This window comes from Osmerus mordax, chromosome 20, assembly GCF_038355195.1.
Source record: "Osmerus mordax isolate fOsmMor3 chromosome 20, fOsmMor3.pri, whole genome shotgun sequence".
Lineage (NCBI taxonomy): Eukaryota > Metazoa > Chordata > Actinopteri > Osmeriformes > Osmeridae > Osmerus > Osmerus mordax.
Genome location: NC_090069.1, coordinates 9,420,552 through 9,433,123, shown reverse-complemented (window position 1 = coordinate 9,433,123; position 12,572 = coordinate 9,420,552). Strand labels below are relative to the sequence as shown.

The 12,572-nt window shown below is 41.7% G+C and overlaps 1 protein-coding gene across 4 annotated transcripts in view; it reads left to right on the top strand.

Moving 5' to 3' along the window:
• Positions 1-5,103, top strand: part of psd3l (pleckstrin and Sec7 domain containing 3, like) — a 201,338-nt gene extending 196,235 nt beyond the window's left edge. For all 4 annotated transcript variants that reach the window (XM_067258060.1, XM_067258059.1, XM_067258061.1 and 1 more), the window contains one exon: positions 4,532-5,103. In XM_067258060.1, coding sequence (XP_067114161.1) covers positions 4,532-4,732 — 201 coding nt within the window. In that variant the 3' untranslated portion in view covers positions 4,733-5,103. The remainder of the gene's footprint in view (positions 1-4,531) is intronic.
• Positions 5,104-12,572: the final 7,469 nt, after the last annotated feature.

The following is a 12,572-nucleotide window of genomic DNA, read 5'->3' as shown; positions in this document are numbered from 1 at the left end:
ATAGTGATGTGTCATTAGTGAACGATTCGTTCATTTTGAACGAACCCTTACAAGGACTCGGGAGTAACGAGTCCTCTCAAAGAGTGATTCGTTCATTTTCTCGTGGCCGCGCATCGGGACTGTTGCATAGGCTCGTCCAAGTAAACAGAAGTGATTCGTTCATTTCCTGACTCGGTCTTCGGGTACGAGTCTTTGGATCATTTTTCACGTGACCTGCATAAGCTCTGAAGTGGTAGCTAGAGGAAACGCTAGAGGGAACGATTCGTTCATTTCCCGACTCGGTCTTTCTACGAGTCTTTGGATCATTTTTCACGTGACCTGCATTGTATTTTTTAGTAGAGGAAACAGTTTCCTCATTCACTTTCGCGTGGCCGCTGTTTTAGTAAAATGTGAATGATATTCGCTCAAGTCATCATACTGACTGGTTTTGTTATTTTTACTTTACATTTACACTTACAGTTTAGTGCAAACAGTGTAATTGTTTGCCGTGATAATTAAATGCTAGTGTAATAATAAATGACCAAATCATACAAACTCTCATGATACATTATTTTAATGCAGGAATTTCTTTTAAAATAGTATCTGCTGGTGCACATGTCATGCACTAACCTACATGAGAATATGATACGTGTTTGCAGTGGACGGATAGCCCCCCCCCCCCCCCCCCCCATTGAAATGAACGAATGACTCGAAAAAAGATTAGTTAATTTTACTGAACGAGATTCAAAGAACCGAATCAGTAAAATGATCCGAACTTCCCATCACTACTGGGAAAGCGAATGTTTGTGCTTCAAGGAGAAAAAAAGGTATGTATTTTGAGTTTTAAGGCGCTGTCGGTCGTTAAATAGTACAATCTCCGTCGGCATATTGACAGCAAACACAAAGATAAATATGCCAAATTGCAATTGCAGCAGAATAGTCCCTATGTTCACAAAAGATACAACTAAAACATTGTTTTTACATCGTTACTGATGTTACATTGTAGTTACAACTGGCCCTTTTAGGGCAACCATAATGCTGATGTGGCCCTCTGTGAAAATGAGTTTGATACCCCTGCTCTAGACCTTAAAAGGGATTGCAACACATAGACATATGCAAATCTATCATTATGAAAGTCAGCCATTAGATAGTGTAGGGCAGGGGTACTCAATTAGAACCCCAAAAGGTCCACTAACCAAATTTCCATTCAGTCCAGGGTCCGTAACAATTATGGTTTATTTTTCTGGCCCTTACCTCAGAGTTCTGGGGGTAATTTTGTTCAGTGTCTATGCTTTGTGTCATAGTGACCATAGCCGCGGGAAAATAAGCTATTTTATCAGGGGGGTGCTGCTGGGGGGGGGGTGCTTAATGTTGCGGGGCGGTAGGGATGGACTGGGAGTAAAAATAGGCCCTGGACTTTGATCCAGACCTGCCCACCAGAACCGGCCCCCGTATTCGCCACCACAGCTGCCCTGCTAATGCATGCACATTCTATGTTTGATGTGATGCTAGTTCGTGAGAACGCTAGGATACTTATTGGGAGCGCGCGTAGTGCACAAGACCATTTTTTGGCCTTTATTTGGGCGCAAAATAGTTTTTGAGCTTTATGTAAAATGAACATAGCCGTTTTTCAATTGGTAAAACCTTGTCTAGTGAAGGTGATGTATTTTTGTCTCTTAATTTTTCAGCCCCTTACGTTTCTTAGCCTGGTTTTCCATTGTTATTCTTCTCCCGGTGCTCCCGATGGCCAGTCCGCTACTGCGGGTCTGGGCTGTGCCGCGGTGGTGAATTTTCAAGTCATATCATTGGAAATTCTCGTGCTGTCAGGGGGCTACAGCACTCCTAGTTCCCACGGCCATGATAGTGACGTTTCACATTACCACTATTAAACACATCGGTTTTGTGCTCCCCACCGGCAGCACAAATGCATACTTGTCTGAAATTAGGTCTTTTTGGAATACTAATACTAATATATCGGTTATAGGGAACCACCTGGGTCCGGGTCTGGACCGCGGTCCGCCAATTAGTGACCCCTGGTGTAGGGGGTTAAATATTGGAATATTGGCCAAACAACCAAAACGAATTCCCCTATGGTTTAAAGGAAGATGGGAAACTGAACAGTGTATTAGCATGAAGCAAATAATGCCAATATGAATGGAAATTATAGTTATTTGACTCTATGGGTTAAATCAGAGCAAGAATGGTCAAAGTACGGTTAAATGAAATGCGCATTTAATAACATTGCAAATGAATGAAATCAATTACAAGTCAAACATGTTACAAAATGAAAGCTTTAAATCTTACCTACTCTACCATGATAATTGTAAATCAGAAAGAAAAAAGAGGTGAGCAAGGAGTAGGACAGTATGACAAGGGAGATCTGAGGAGAAGGTCTCAGGAGATGAAGAATCCACAGAAAAATGCATTACAATTCCCTTTATACACAAGACCAACCAATCAGACCAAATCTTGAATGGGGTGTGAGAGCCATCATGTTGAGACTGTCCATAAACTCCAGACTTTAGCATATGAGAGGTGGGGGCAGGTTTGACACCCAGCCTTACAATGCAACTAATAAAAACATGCTCAAAGAACTTCCTCAAAGAACTTTCTCCCCTTAAACATTGTCACAGCTTCACGTTATGCAACATTGATAAAAACGTGTAATCTGAACACAAAAGGTTTCACCTTGACAGCTAACTCTTTGCCTTTCCACATTGTACAAGCAAGAAGGCAGAGGGTATTTATATGAGAACTATGAACTGAACAATTTTTATGTAAATTGCTGCATAAATTACAAGTCTAATTAATGTGTATAATCAATTGTGTAATTGCTTCACCCTGCCCTTCCTCAGTTTGCGAGTCAGGATCTGCTTAGGCACAGCTCTACAATCCAATACTTTGAAGTTGCTGTAAAGCAAATTCCATGATTTGTTTGTCAGTACATTATATATGTGTGAAATGAGTTTCTGAAAGCATGTGCAAAGCTCTAAAACTTTGTCGCACTGAAATGTGGAGTTAGACCGTTGAACAGTTTCTCACCCGTTTTCAGCTGAGGTTTTGTATAAGCGGGGCAAAACACAACCTATCTACGTCACAGTCACCTATCAGAATCAGAATCAGAATGGGATTTATTCGCCATGAAAGTTTGCACAGACAAGGAATTTGCTTTGGCAGGAAGGTGCATACAATAAACATATAGGGACCTAAAATTTAAATATGTGGACTATCTATACTAAGGGTACATAAACTAGCAGTACTAAGTGGGATTAGAATAGAATTAAATATACAATAAAATAAAATATAAATTGCCGTAAATTACAATATAAAAATACAAATATTACAAAAAATACAAATGTACAAGATACAATTTTGTAATGCAGTGCAAAAAGCAGTGTGTTTTAAGCAGGAAGTCATTAGAGTCAGTGTGGTCCCTTGGCCTTGTTGAAGAGGCCAACAGCAGAAGGGAAGAAACTGTTTTTGTGACGTGAGGTATTGGTCCTGATGGGTGTACAGGGATTGGATCGCCCTAAGAAGGGCCCCCCTCACCCCGTACTCCCGCAGCACCTCCCACGGTATCTCCCGGGGGACCCGGGCATACGCCTTCTCCAGATCCATTGTTCCTCTTTAAAGGGGTGATTGACTGGGTTTTTGGGGTATTTCACACTGTTCCTTAAGGTCTCCGAATAGGGTAAGTAACATTGGTTGGGCTGAAAATGGCCCGGGTGCTGTTCTATGCCCCCTGATACATCCAGTGAAATTTTCCCGGGAAAAAAAGCTAGGTTTTCTGCTTTTATGGTATGCTCATGAATATATAGATGAGCTGCGCGCTGATTGGTTGGATTACAACGAGTGAAGCTGCGGAGCAAAGAAGCAACACGGCCAACAGCACTCACTGAAACAACGAAGGTGGAGACTTGAAATAAAAACGAACAAATACATCGATTGTGTCTACACAACACTGTTTTCAACAGATTGACTAGATATCATTTGAAATGATTACGTTGTTTCCACTTCTGTTGTCGAAGCAAACAGGATTGCCTTAGGTGGTTAACGTTAGCACTACAGCTTAGCAAACAAACTATCGTGATTCAACTCATCTTCAGTTAGCACCTTTACCAGGGAGGCTGATAAGTGTGATACCCTTGTAGTTGGCACACACTCTCTGGTCCCCCTTTTTAAAACCCCGTTCTGCCACTCCTTAGGCGCTGTCCCAGACTTCCATGCAATGTTGAAGAGGCGTGTCATCCACGACACCCCCTCCACATTCAAAGCTTTCAGCATGACATTGTGGCTATGCAGTTGTTTTAGTACATGGTCAACAAGGCTTTCATATACTTTATTGTGTAACTATACTCAACAAAAATGTTGACACAACATGTCAAGAGTTGGTGTAATCTTTCATAACCAAAAGAAAAAGATTCATGCAGAAATGTATTTCTCTTGTGTAAAATCCTTACAGCCCAAGTTCATCTATTTCCATGAACTCATATCCACGGAAACTAAAATAAAAAGGAAATATATTTCTCACCTTCATTTTTCTTCTCTGTAGGAGAACCGGTACAAGATGTATGTGAAGCTGCTGAGGGAAGGTGTGAAAGAGTTGCTCGCTGGCAAAGATGGTGATGCTGGCCTGAAGAAGTCACAGTCCAGCCCTTCCCTCAACCAGGAAGGCCAGCCGGCCATGGCCAAAGTGAAGCGCAACACCTCAGAGAGGAAGGACTACAGGCCAGAGATGCCCAAGTTCACATAGGAAGCTTTCCCCTTTGACCTGTGAAAGAGCAATTAATACTCAACAAACGTGTGAATATATTTTATGTAATTTATTTATCTGGCCACTGTTTTGTTTTAACAAAAACAGTTGTGTAAAATGTAAATGATGATACATGTTCTTCTTAGACTGACTGGTGCTTGCATAGTGTTTTTCTTTTGTATTGCAAACATCACATGTATAATTGTGGTCCTTTTATTTTGGTGTTGCTGCCATTGCTGTTGTCATTATTGTATATCGATAGTAGCAATTAGTAGTGAAACATTTGACTCTTTGCCACTTTACTCAAATGTCACAGTTCCTGTAAATCTTTATTTGCCTTTCAGTAAAAAAATATATATCCTTGGCTTCAATTTAGGGTGTGTGTGTATCTATTCACCATATATATATATATATACACATACATAGGTAAAGAGTACTCAGAAGTGTTTATTTTAATATGTAGTTTTAGTGAACGGTGAACACATCCTAAATAGTGAAACAGAGTATTTTACATCAATATGGCTTCCAGTGAGATTCAGCAGGTTATTTGATGTAGATTTTTTTTTTTCCTGCCTTTCCTTGTATACCTTTAAGGTTCATTTCCACTTGGAATGTAAATTTTTCAGGAAGATAATTATTAAGATGTAAATAAGGGAAAGGGATCCAGTGTTGACTTTAAATGTGATTCTAGATCTTGAACATTTTGCCTCTTTTTGGAAGACTGCATCATATTGCAGTAGTTGAGAGCAGGTCAATTGATCTGGATCCTCATTTATCACAATGAACAAGTAGATGTATTTTACAATTTTGATTCAACCTCAGATCAGACTTTTTGCAGCTGAGTAATATTTTTAATAATTTAAGGCAAATAGAACATTGTATTCTGCTTTTGGAGTAGTGTAAATGCCAATGCTCTTTTTTTTGTTTTATAATCTTTTAACTTTTTATGGGTATTGAATTCTTAGTTGAAAGCTATTGTTGTAAAGATCAAATTCGTATTCATAGTGCACTTTATAAATGAGTTATTCTGAATATTATAGAGAGCTTTATAAAGGCATCACAGGTTTTTCTGGCAGAACTCTTAAGGTACCGAGCTGTCTGTACAGTAAGAATCTGTTAACTCAAAACAAAATGTCTTTGTTTTCAGTCATTGGGTAGTTTTTGCTGTCTTAGGTAGTTTATTTAAGGACAAAGTTTCCTTTAGGGAGCTGTTTTCAAGCTGTAAATTGCAGTAATTACCTTTTCCAATGCTAGTTATAATGAATCCATAGTCATATGCACATTTTTGTTAGACCCATTATTGGCATAACAACATTAGCATCTTGTATCTTGTAAGATATTGGATTGCATGTCTACACCTCTGTAACAGACTCCTACACACCAATTTGTTTAGTCCTTACCAAAATGTGCATGTTTCTATGTATAACACTAGAAAGGAATTTTACTTTTTATCATGATCAATTAATGATATATAGACATTTGCAAAAGTGTTTAGGAACAAGTGTTGGTAGTTCAAAGTTTTATTCTTTAAATGTTTTTTATTGACACTTTATCTTTGTTACTATCTTTTTCCATCTATTGTCCCCCCCCCCCCCCCTCCACAGGACACAAGATCTCTTGAACATACATTAATATGACTGTAGCCGTGACCATTTATTTTGGCCTGAGTAGTAACTGACATAATTGCTTGCTAGTGTGTATACTCTTTTTTCTATTTTCTCCTTGCTTCATAGCACTATTCTTCTAGTATTGTTATTATTAAGGTGGTGCGGCTCTGTTTTGACATTTTAGCACTTAGAATGCATCTTACAAGTGACCAAGTTTCAGAGGTGTGAAGTGAATATAGTCTATATCACAAAGCATCCAACAGTTTGAAGTTGTTTAAATAATAATTTGGGTGTTCATATGAAGAGGTCTGCCCTTAATATCTGTATTTTTGATTCTTGTTCATTAATTCTTGTTTTAAAGTATAAGACAATGGCTGGCCAATTGAAGACACATATTAGCCTAGTGTATAAAATGTTCCCAATATTCCTATGATAGTCATTTCTTTCTTTGGTGAAGTGTTAAATACTACATTTAGCGGTTAGCGTTAAGGGAATCCGGCTAGTAATCTGAAGGTTGCCAGTTCGATTCCCTGCCATGCAAAATGACGTTGTGTCCTTGGGCAAGGCACTTCACCCTACTTGCCTCGGGGGGAATGTCCCTCTGGATAAGAGCGTCTGCTAAATGACTAAATGTACATTCATATTAATCGTGCCAATGCAGTACATTGCATTAGGCAAGGACATTATGAGAAAAAAAATAAATAATTATGAAGTTGTGCTTCTAAGGGTGAAATGATGGAACATACAATTTACATCCGTATAATTAAATCACAAGATAAATTTGAACAAGTACTTCTGATACGATGTCGTCAAGTGGTGTAGGTTACTGCTCATGTGGAATGTCTTAACTGAAAGCACTGTCTAGCAAAACAACAAATTTAAAAATTACATTTGATGGCCTATATATCAACATCTTCAGGTTTACACAGGAAATGTCTGTCACATTTTCCAATTCAAGATCAGCCTGGCCTTTCAGACTGTCTTACTTTCATGAATTAATCCTTATGTCTTCAAATCACAGTAGACAATCTTTTCCAGGAGCACTTTCATCTGACCTTTGTCCACAATATCTGACATGTAACTGTTGTTCTCCCCACCTTTACTTGAGAATAAAATCAATCCTGTTCCCTATTGTGTGCCAGTTAAAAACCAGATAACCATCTGTCTGACCAAAACTCAGCTTGTTCCATCTTACCTATGGTAATGCACCTTAGCCTTCTCCAAAGTTCTCTTTGTCTCTCCATGCATACAAAAACTGAAATATCTCTGAGAAGCTGTGATGCTATACAATCCTTTAACTGTAAATGCTGTTAAATGTTACTGTCAGTCTGTGATTTTAAGCCTAGGATTGTTGGTTGTTCATCTGATCTATTTTGACCTAGCGTTCATCTGATCTATTTTGACCTGGTGATAATTCAAACTGTAGAGGGTTTCAATGAATAAAAAATATAAAATATTTGAATACAGCTTTTATCTCTCTAATAATGTCAGGAATTTCTATATCTGTCTGTGTATCTGTGTACACATTACAATGGGTTTAGTTTCCCACAATAAGCTCAAGAACCGGGCACTCTGCAAAGTTCATATTCTGCATGTGTCCTCTTTGTAAGTGCCAGTGCAGTGCAGTGCCACAATTGACGTTGTTTAGATAGCATTTTGACATAAAATAATGACAAAATTATTTGCTGCCAATTTGGCTTGCTCTCTTCGCTCTGGACTCAGCCATCTTGAGTTGACTCAACCGCACTAAGCTAGCTCTCGCGAGCCAGAACGATATGGATATAGCGAGCCGAAAACAGGCATAAGACATGAGCAATATTATTTATGTCAGTGTGATAGAGAAAATTCAAAGACAATTCTACCGATGAAATACTGGCTAGCTAACTAAGAAAAGGACTATATTTAAAGTGGGTGGTTAATTTCAGTAGGTGTAGCTGGAAGGCTATTATCTATTATTGTTGCTGTGTAGACTAATGGCTCTGGACAACAGTCACAACGGTTTAGCCTAGAAAGAAAACAGTGATTTTATTGGTGGTGATTTTATTTATATTATTATTATTATTACGCATCTTCTTCTCCCATTGGAGTCTATGGTAGCCCCTAGAACCATTTGGTAATTGTTTATTTTGTTGGAACACATTAAGTACAGTCCCCTCATTATTTTCACCAAGTTTCATGTCTCCCATTGGAGCACCCTACTGCCACCAATGGGTCAAAGTTGGACGTGTGTTTACACCAGACCCCCACCCCTCGCCCCTTGGATTGAGGCAACGGCCCCGGTGGATGTAGGTGGTATTGCATTTCGATTTGCTACCTGAATCGTCCGGTCGTTTTTATTTTAACTCCAGTCAACATATCTAAAACTATCTCCCCCAATAATTTTTGTTCGATTCTCCAACCTGGCTCATACTACTAGCTTTTTCATTGAATAATTTTTCCTAAGTTTGAAACCAGTCCGAAATGGGTAAACTAGCACCCCACTTATTTGCAAGTTGCCTGGAAACGTGCTCGCGGACACGGGACGAGCACAAAAGGGAACATCAGCAAATTGCTGATTTACCTGAGCTGAATCAGAACAAAGAGAAAGGACTTGATAATTTACAGTTGCCTGCCTTTATTGTAGTAAGTTTTACAAATGGTTGCACACATACATGACGGTTGTTTTGTGAGTTTATTTCCGTTATTTTAAAGCAGATTTAACCATTTTGTAATGAACGCTATTATGCTCATGGCATGACAAACGTAACTAGAGAGGGTACAATTTCTGGGGAAATTGTAGGGTGCTTGCTTGCGTCGGTTGCACAGGGGTCAGTTTTTAATGACATTTTGACAACTGATATTTCTGTATATTTTATATAAAAATGCATACTTATTATATATAAAGATTACATAGATTTAAAAGCATACTTTTTTTGCTGCTCATTTACAACTCAAAATATGAGTGAAGTGTAGAATGAAATAGATGTCTTCTCATTTCCCCTGCAAGAGGCAGCCTCATAGTTGAATCAAAACAAATAAATTTGGCAGACCGGTGTAAAAATTGCCCTAATCTCTATGACTTAAACGTCCTTTTAAGTGTTTCCCTTCTCGTGATATTTTCAGGCATTTAGCCTACTCATATTGCATTCATTCATGAATAAAGAACCCCCTTTGAAGATTATTCTACGACTTTACCGGCAGTAGAAGATGGAATCGCGATTCAAACAGTACCATCTGCTTACTGAAAATATGCCCCCAAAAATGTAACAATTGGTATTATTATCTTTGGTTTTGTTTTTTGCTTGATCATTGCTACGATTTATCGGGAAACGCAGCCCATGTTTGAGTCCTGTCACGCACGTTGCACCCACTGATCCAGGTAGGGGCGGGGCTGTGTGCACTGCTGCTGCCAGGGGCTCGTTTCTAAATATTTAGCTAAATATTTAACATTTAGATTTTTAGGCGCCGATGATGGCTGCCTCGGTCGTTAGGTGCGCTCTTTTTTGTCTTGTTTTGTCTGTTAATTCAGTGTTCTGCCAAGATTTCCGGGGTTCTCTAACTAGAGAAGTACTTCTAAACATCAGGACTACAACTCCTGTGGATTTATTTCCCACTTTTCTGCTTCCAGCGGCAGAATTAGTGGGAATTATAGTCAAAGCCACCCTCGGCTTTGTCCTAGCAGCGAAGCGCCGTAGGAGAGGCAAACGAGCCGGTGCTCTGGTGCGACTCCGTCGGAGTGGGGCATGCACAGCGTTACCGGGGATATTTCTCTCCAACCTGCGTTCACTGAGCAACAAACTGGATGAACTTCAGCTACTGGTGTGGAAAAACAGAGACTTTCATTCATCTTCCGTTTTGTGCTTTACGGAGACATGACTGAGTGAACTGATCCCAGACTCTGCGCTACAGCTAGCAGGTTTCAAACTGCTGAGAGCGGATCGTGACCCTGTGCTCTCTGGCAAAACGAAAGGCGGTGGTATTTGTTTTTACATTAACAGTGGCTGGTGTGAAGATGTGACAGTGATTCTGCAGCACTGTTCTCCTGATCTGGAATCATTTTTTATTAACTGTAGATCTTTTTACTCGCCACGAGAGTTTGCATCATTCATTCTGGTTGGCGTCTACATGCCTCCGCAGGCTAGCGTCAACGAGGCTCAACGTGTGCTCGCCAGCCAGATACTGAGTGTGGAGCATGAAAATCCGGATTACTTGGTTATTGTGCTAGGCGACTTTAACAAAGGCAATCTCACTCAAGAACTCCCAAAATATAGACAATTCATCAAATGCCCTACCAGAGAAGGAAACACCTTGGATCACTGCTACTCTACAATCAGCAAAGCATACCATGCGGTCCCCCGAGCAGCACTGGGTCACTCTGACCACGCCATGGTCCACCTGATTCCTGCATACAGGCAGAAGCTAAAGCGCTGTAAGCCTGCTGTGAGGACATCAAAACAGTGGACCAGTGAAGCTATGGAGGATCTGCGGGCGTGCTTGGACTGCACTGACTGGGACATGTTCACGACTGCTACCAATAGTCTGGATGAGCTCACAGAGGCTGTGACATCATACATCAGCTTCTGTGAGGACTGCTGTATACCAACACGCACCAGGGTAAGCTACAACAACGACAAACCCTGGTTTACAGCTAAACTCAGAAGGTTGAGGTCAGAGAAAGAGGCCGCGTTTAGGAGTGGGGACAAAGACAGTTTCAAGGAGTCGAAGAACAGGTTTAGCAAGGCGGTGAGGGAGGCTAAACGACTGTACTCAGAGAGGCTAAAACACCAATTCTCTGCAAACGACTCTGCTTCTGTCTGGAGAGGGCTCAGGCAAATTACCAACTACAAGCCCAGAGCCCCCCACTCCACTAACGACTCCCACCTGGCCAACGACCTGAATGAGTTCTACTGCAGATTTGAAAGACAATTGGACAGTCTTGAACTACCCCTTCCCACCCAGGAGGCCTCCCACCTCCCCCCCTCTACAGTGACGACTCTCCATTCAGGAGGGTGAAGTTAACAGACTTTTCAAGAGGCAGAATCCCCGCAAAGCAGCTGGGCCGGACTCTGTCTCTCCAGCCACCCTCAAGCACTGCGCTGACCAGCTGTCTCCGGTGTTTACCTACATCTTTAACACCTCCCTTGAGACATGCCAGCCTGTCTCAAGTCCTCCACCATCATCCCTGTGCCCAAAAATCCAAGGCCAACAGGACATAATGACTACAGACCCGTCGCCCTGACCTCTGTGGTAATTAAGTCTTTCGAGTGCCTGGTGCTGGCACACCTTAAATCCATCACTGACCCTCTACTGGACCCCCTGCAGTTTGCCTACAGAGCCAACAGGTCTGTGGACGATGCAGTTAACATGGCCCTCCACTTCACCCTACAGCACCTGGACTCCCCAGCATCCTATGCCAGGATCCTGTTTGTGGACTTCAGCTCTGCCTTCAATACCATCATCCCCGCCCTGCTTCAGGACAAGCTCTCCCAGCTGAACGTGCCTGATTCCACCTGCAGGTGGATCACAGACTTCCTGTCTGACAGGAAGCAGTGCGTTAAGCTGGGAACACAAGTCTCTGACTCCCGGTCCATCAGCACCGGATCACCTCAGGGCTGCGTCCTTTATCCTCTGCTCTTCTCCCTGTACACCAACAGTTGCACCTCCAGTCATCCGTCCGTCAAACTCCTGAAGTTTGCGGACGACACCACCCTTATTGGGCTCATCTCTGGTGGAGACGAGTCTGATTATAGGTGGGAAGCGGCCAACCTGGTGACCTGGTGCAGCCGGAACAACTTAGAGCTCAATGCTCTTAAGACAGTGGAGATGGTTGTGGACTTCAGGAGGAACACAGCCCCACTCACCCCCATCACCCTGTGTGACTCCCCAGTCAACACTGTGGAGTCCTTCCGCTTCCTGGGCACTATCCTCTCCCAGGACCTCAAGTGGGAATTGAACATCAGCTCCCTCATCAAGAAAGCACAACAGAGGATGTACTTCCTTCGGCAGCTGAAGAAGTTCAACCTGCGAAAGACAATGATGGTGCACTTCTACACAGCCATCATTGAGTCCATCCTCACCTCCTCCATCACCGTCTGGTACACTGCTGCCACTGCCAAGGACAAGAGCAGACTGCAGTGTATCATCCGCACTGCTGAGAAGGTGATTGGCTGCAATCTGCCTTCCCTCGAGGACCTGCACACCTCGAGGACCCTGAGGCGAGCGAGGAAGATTGTGGCCGACTCCTCCCACCCTGG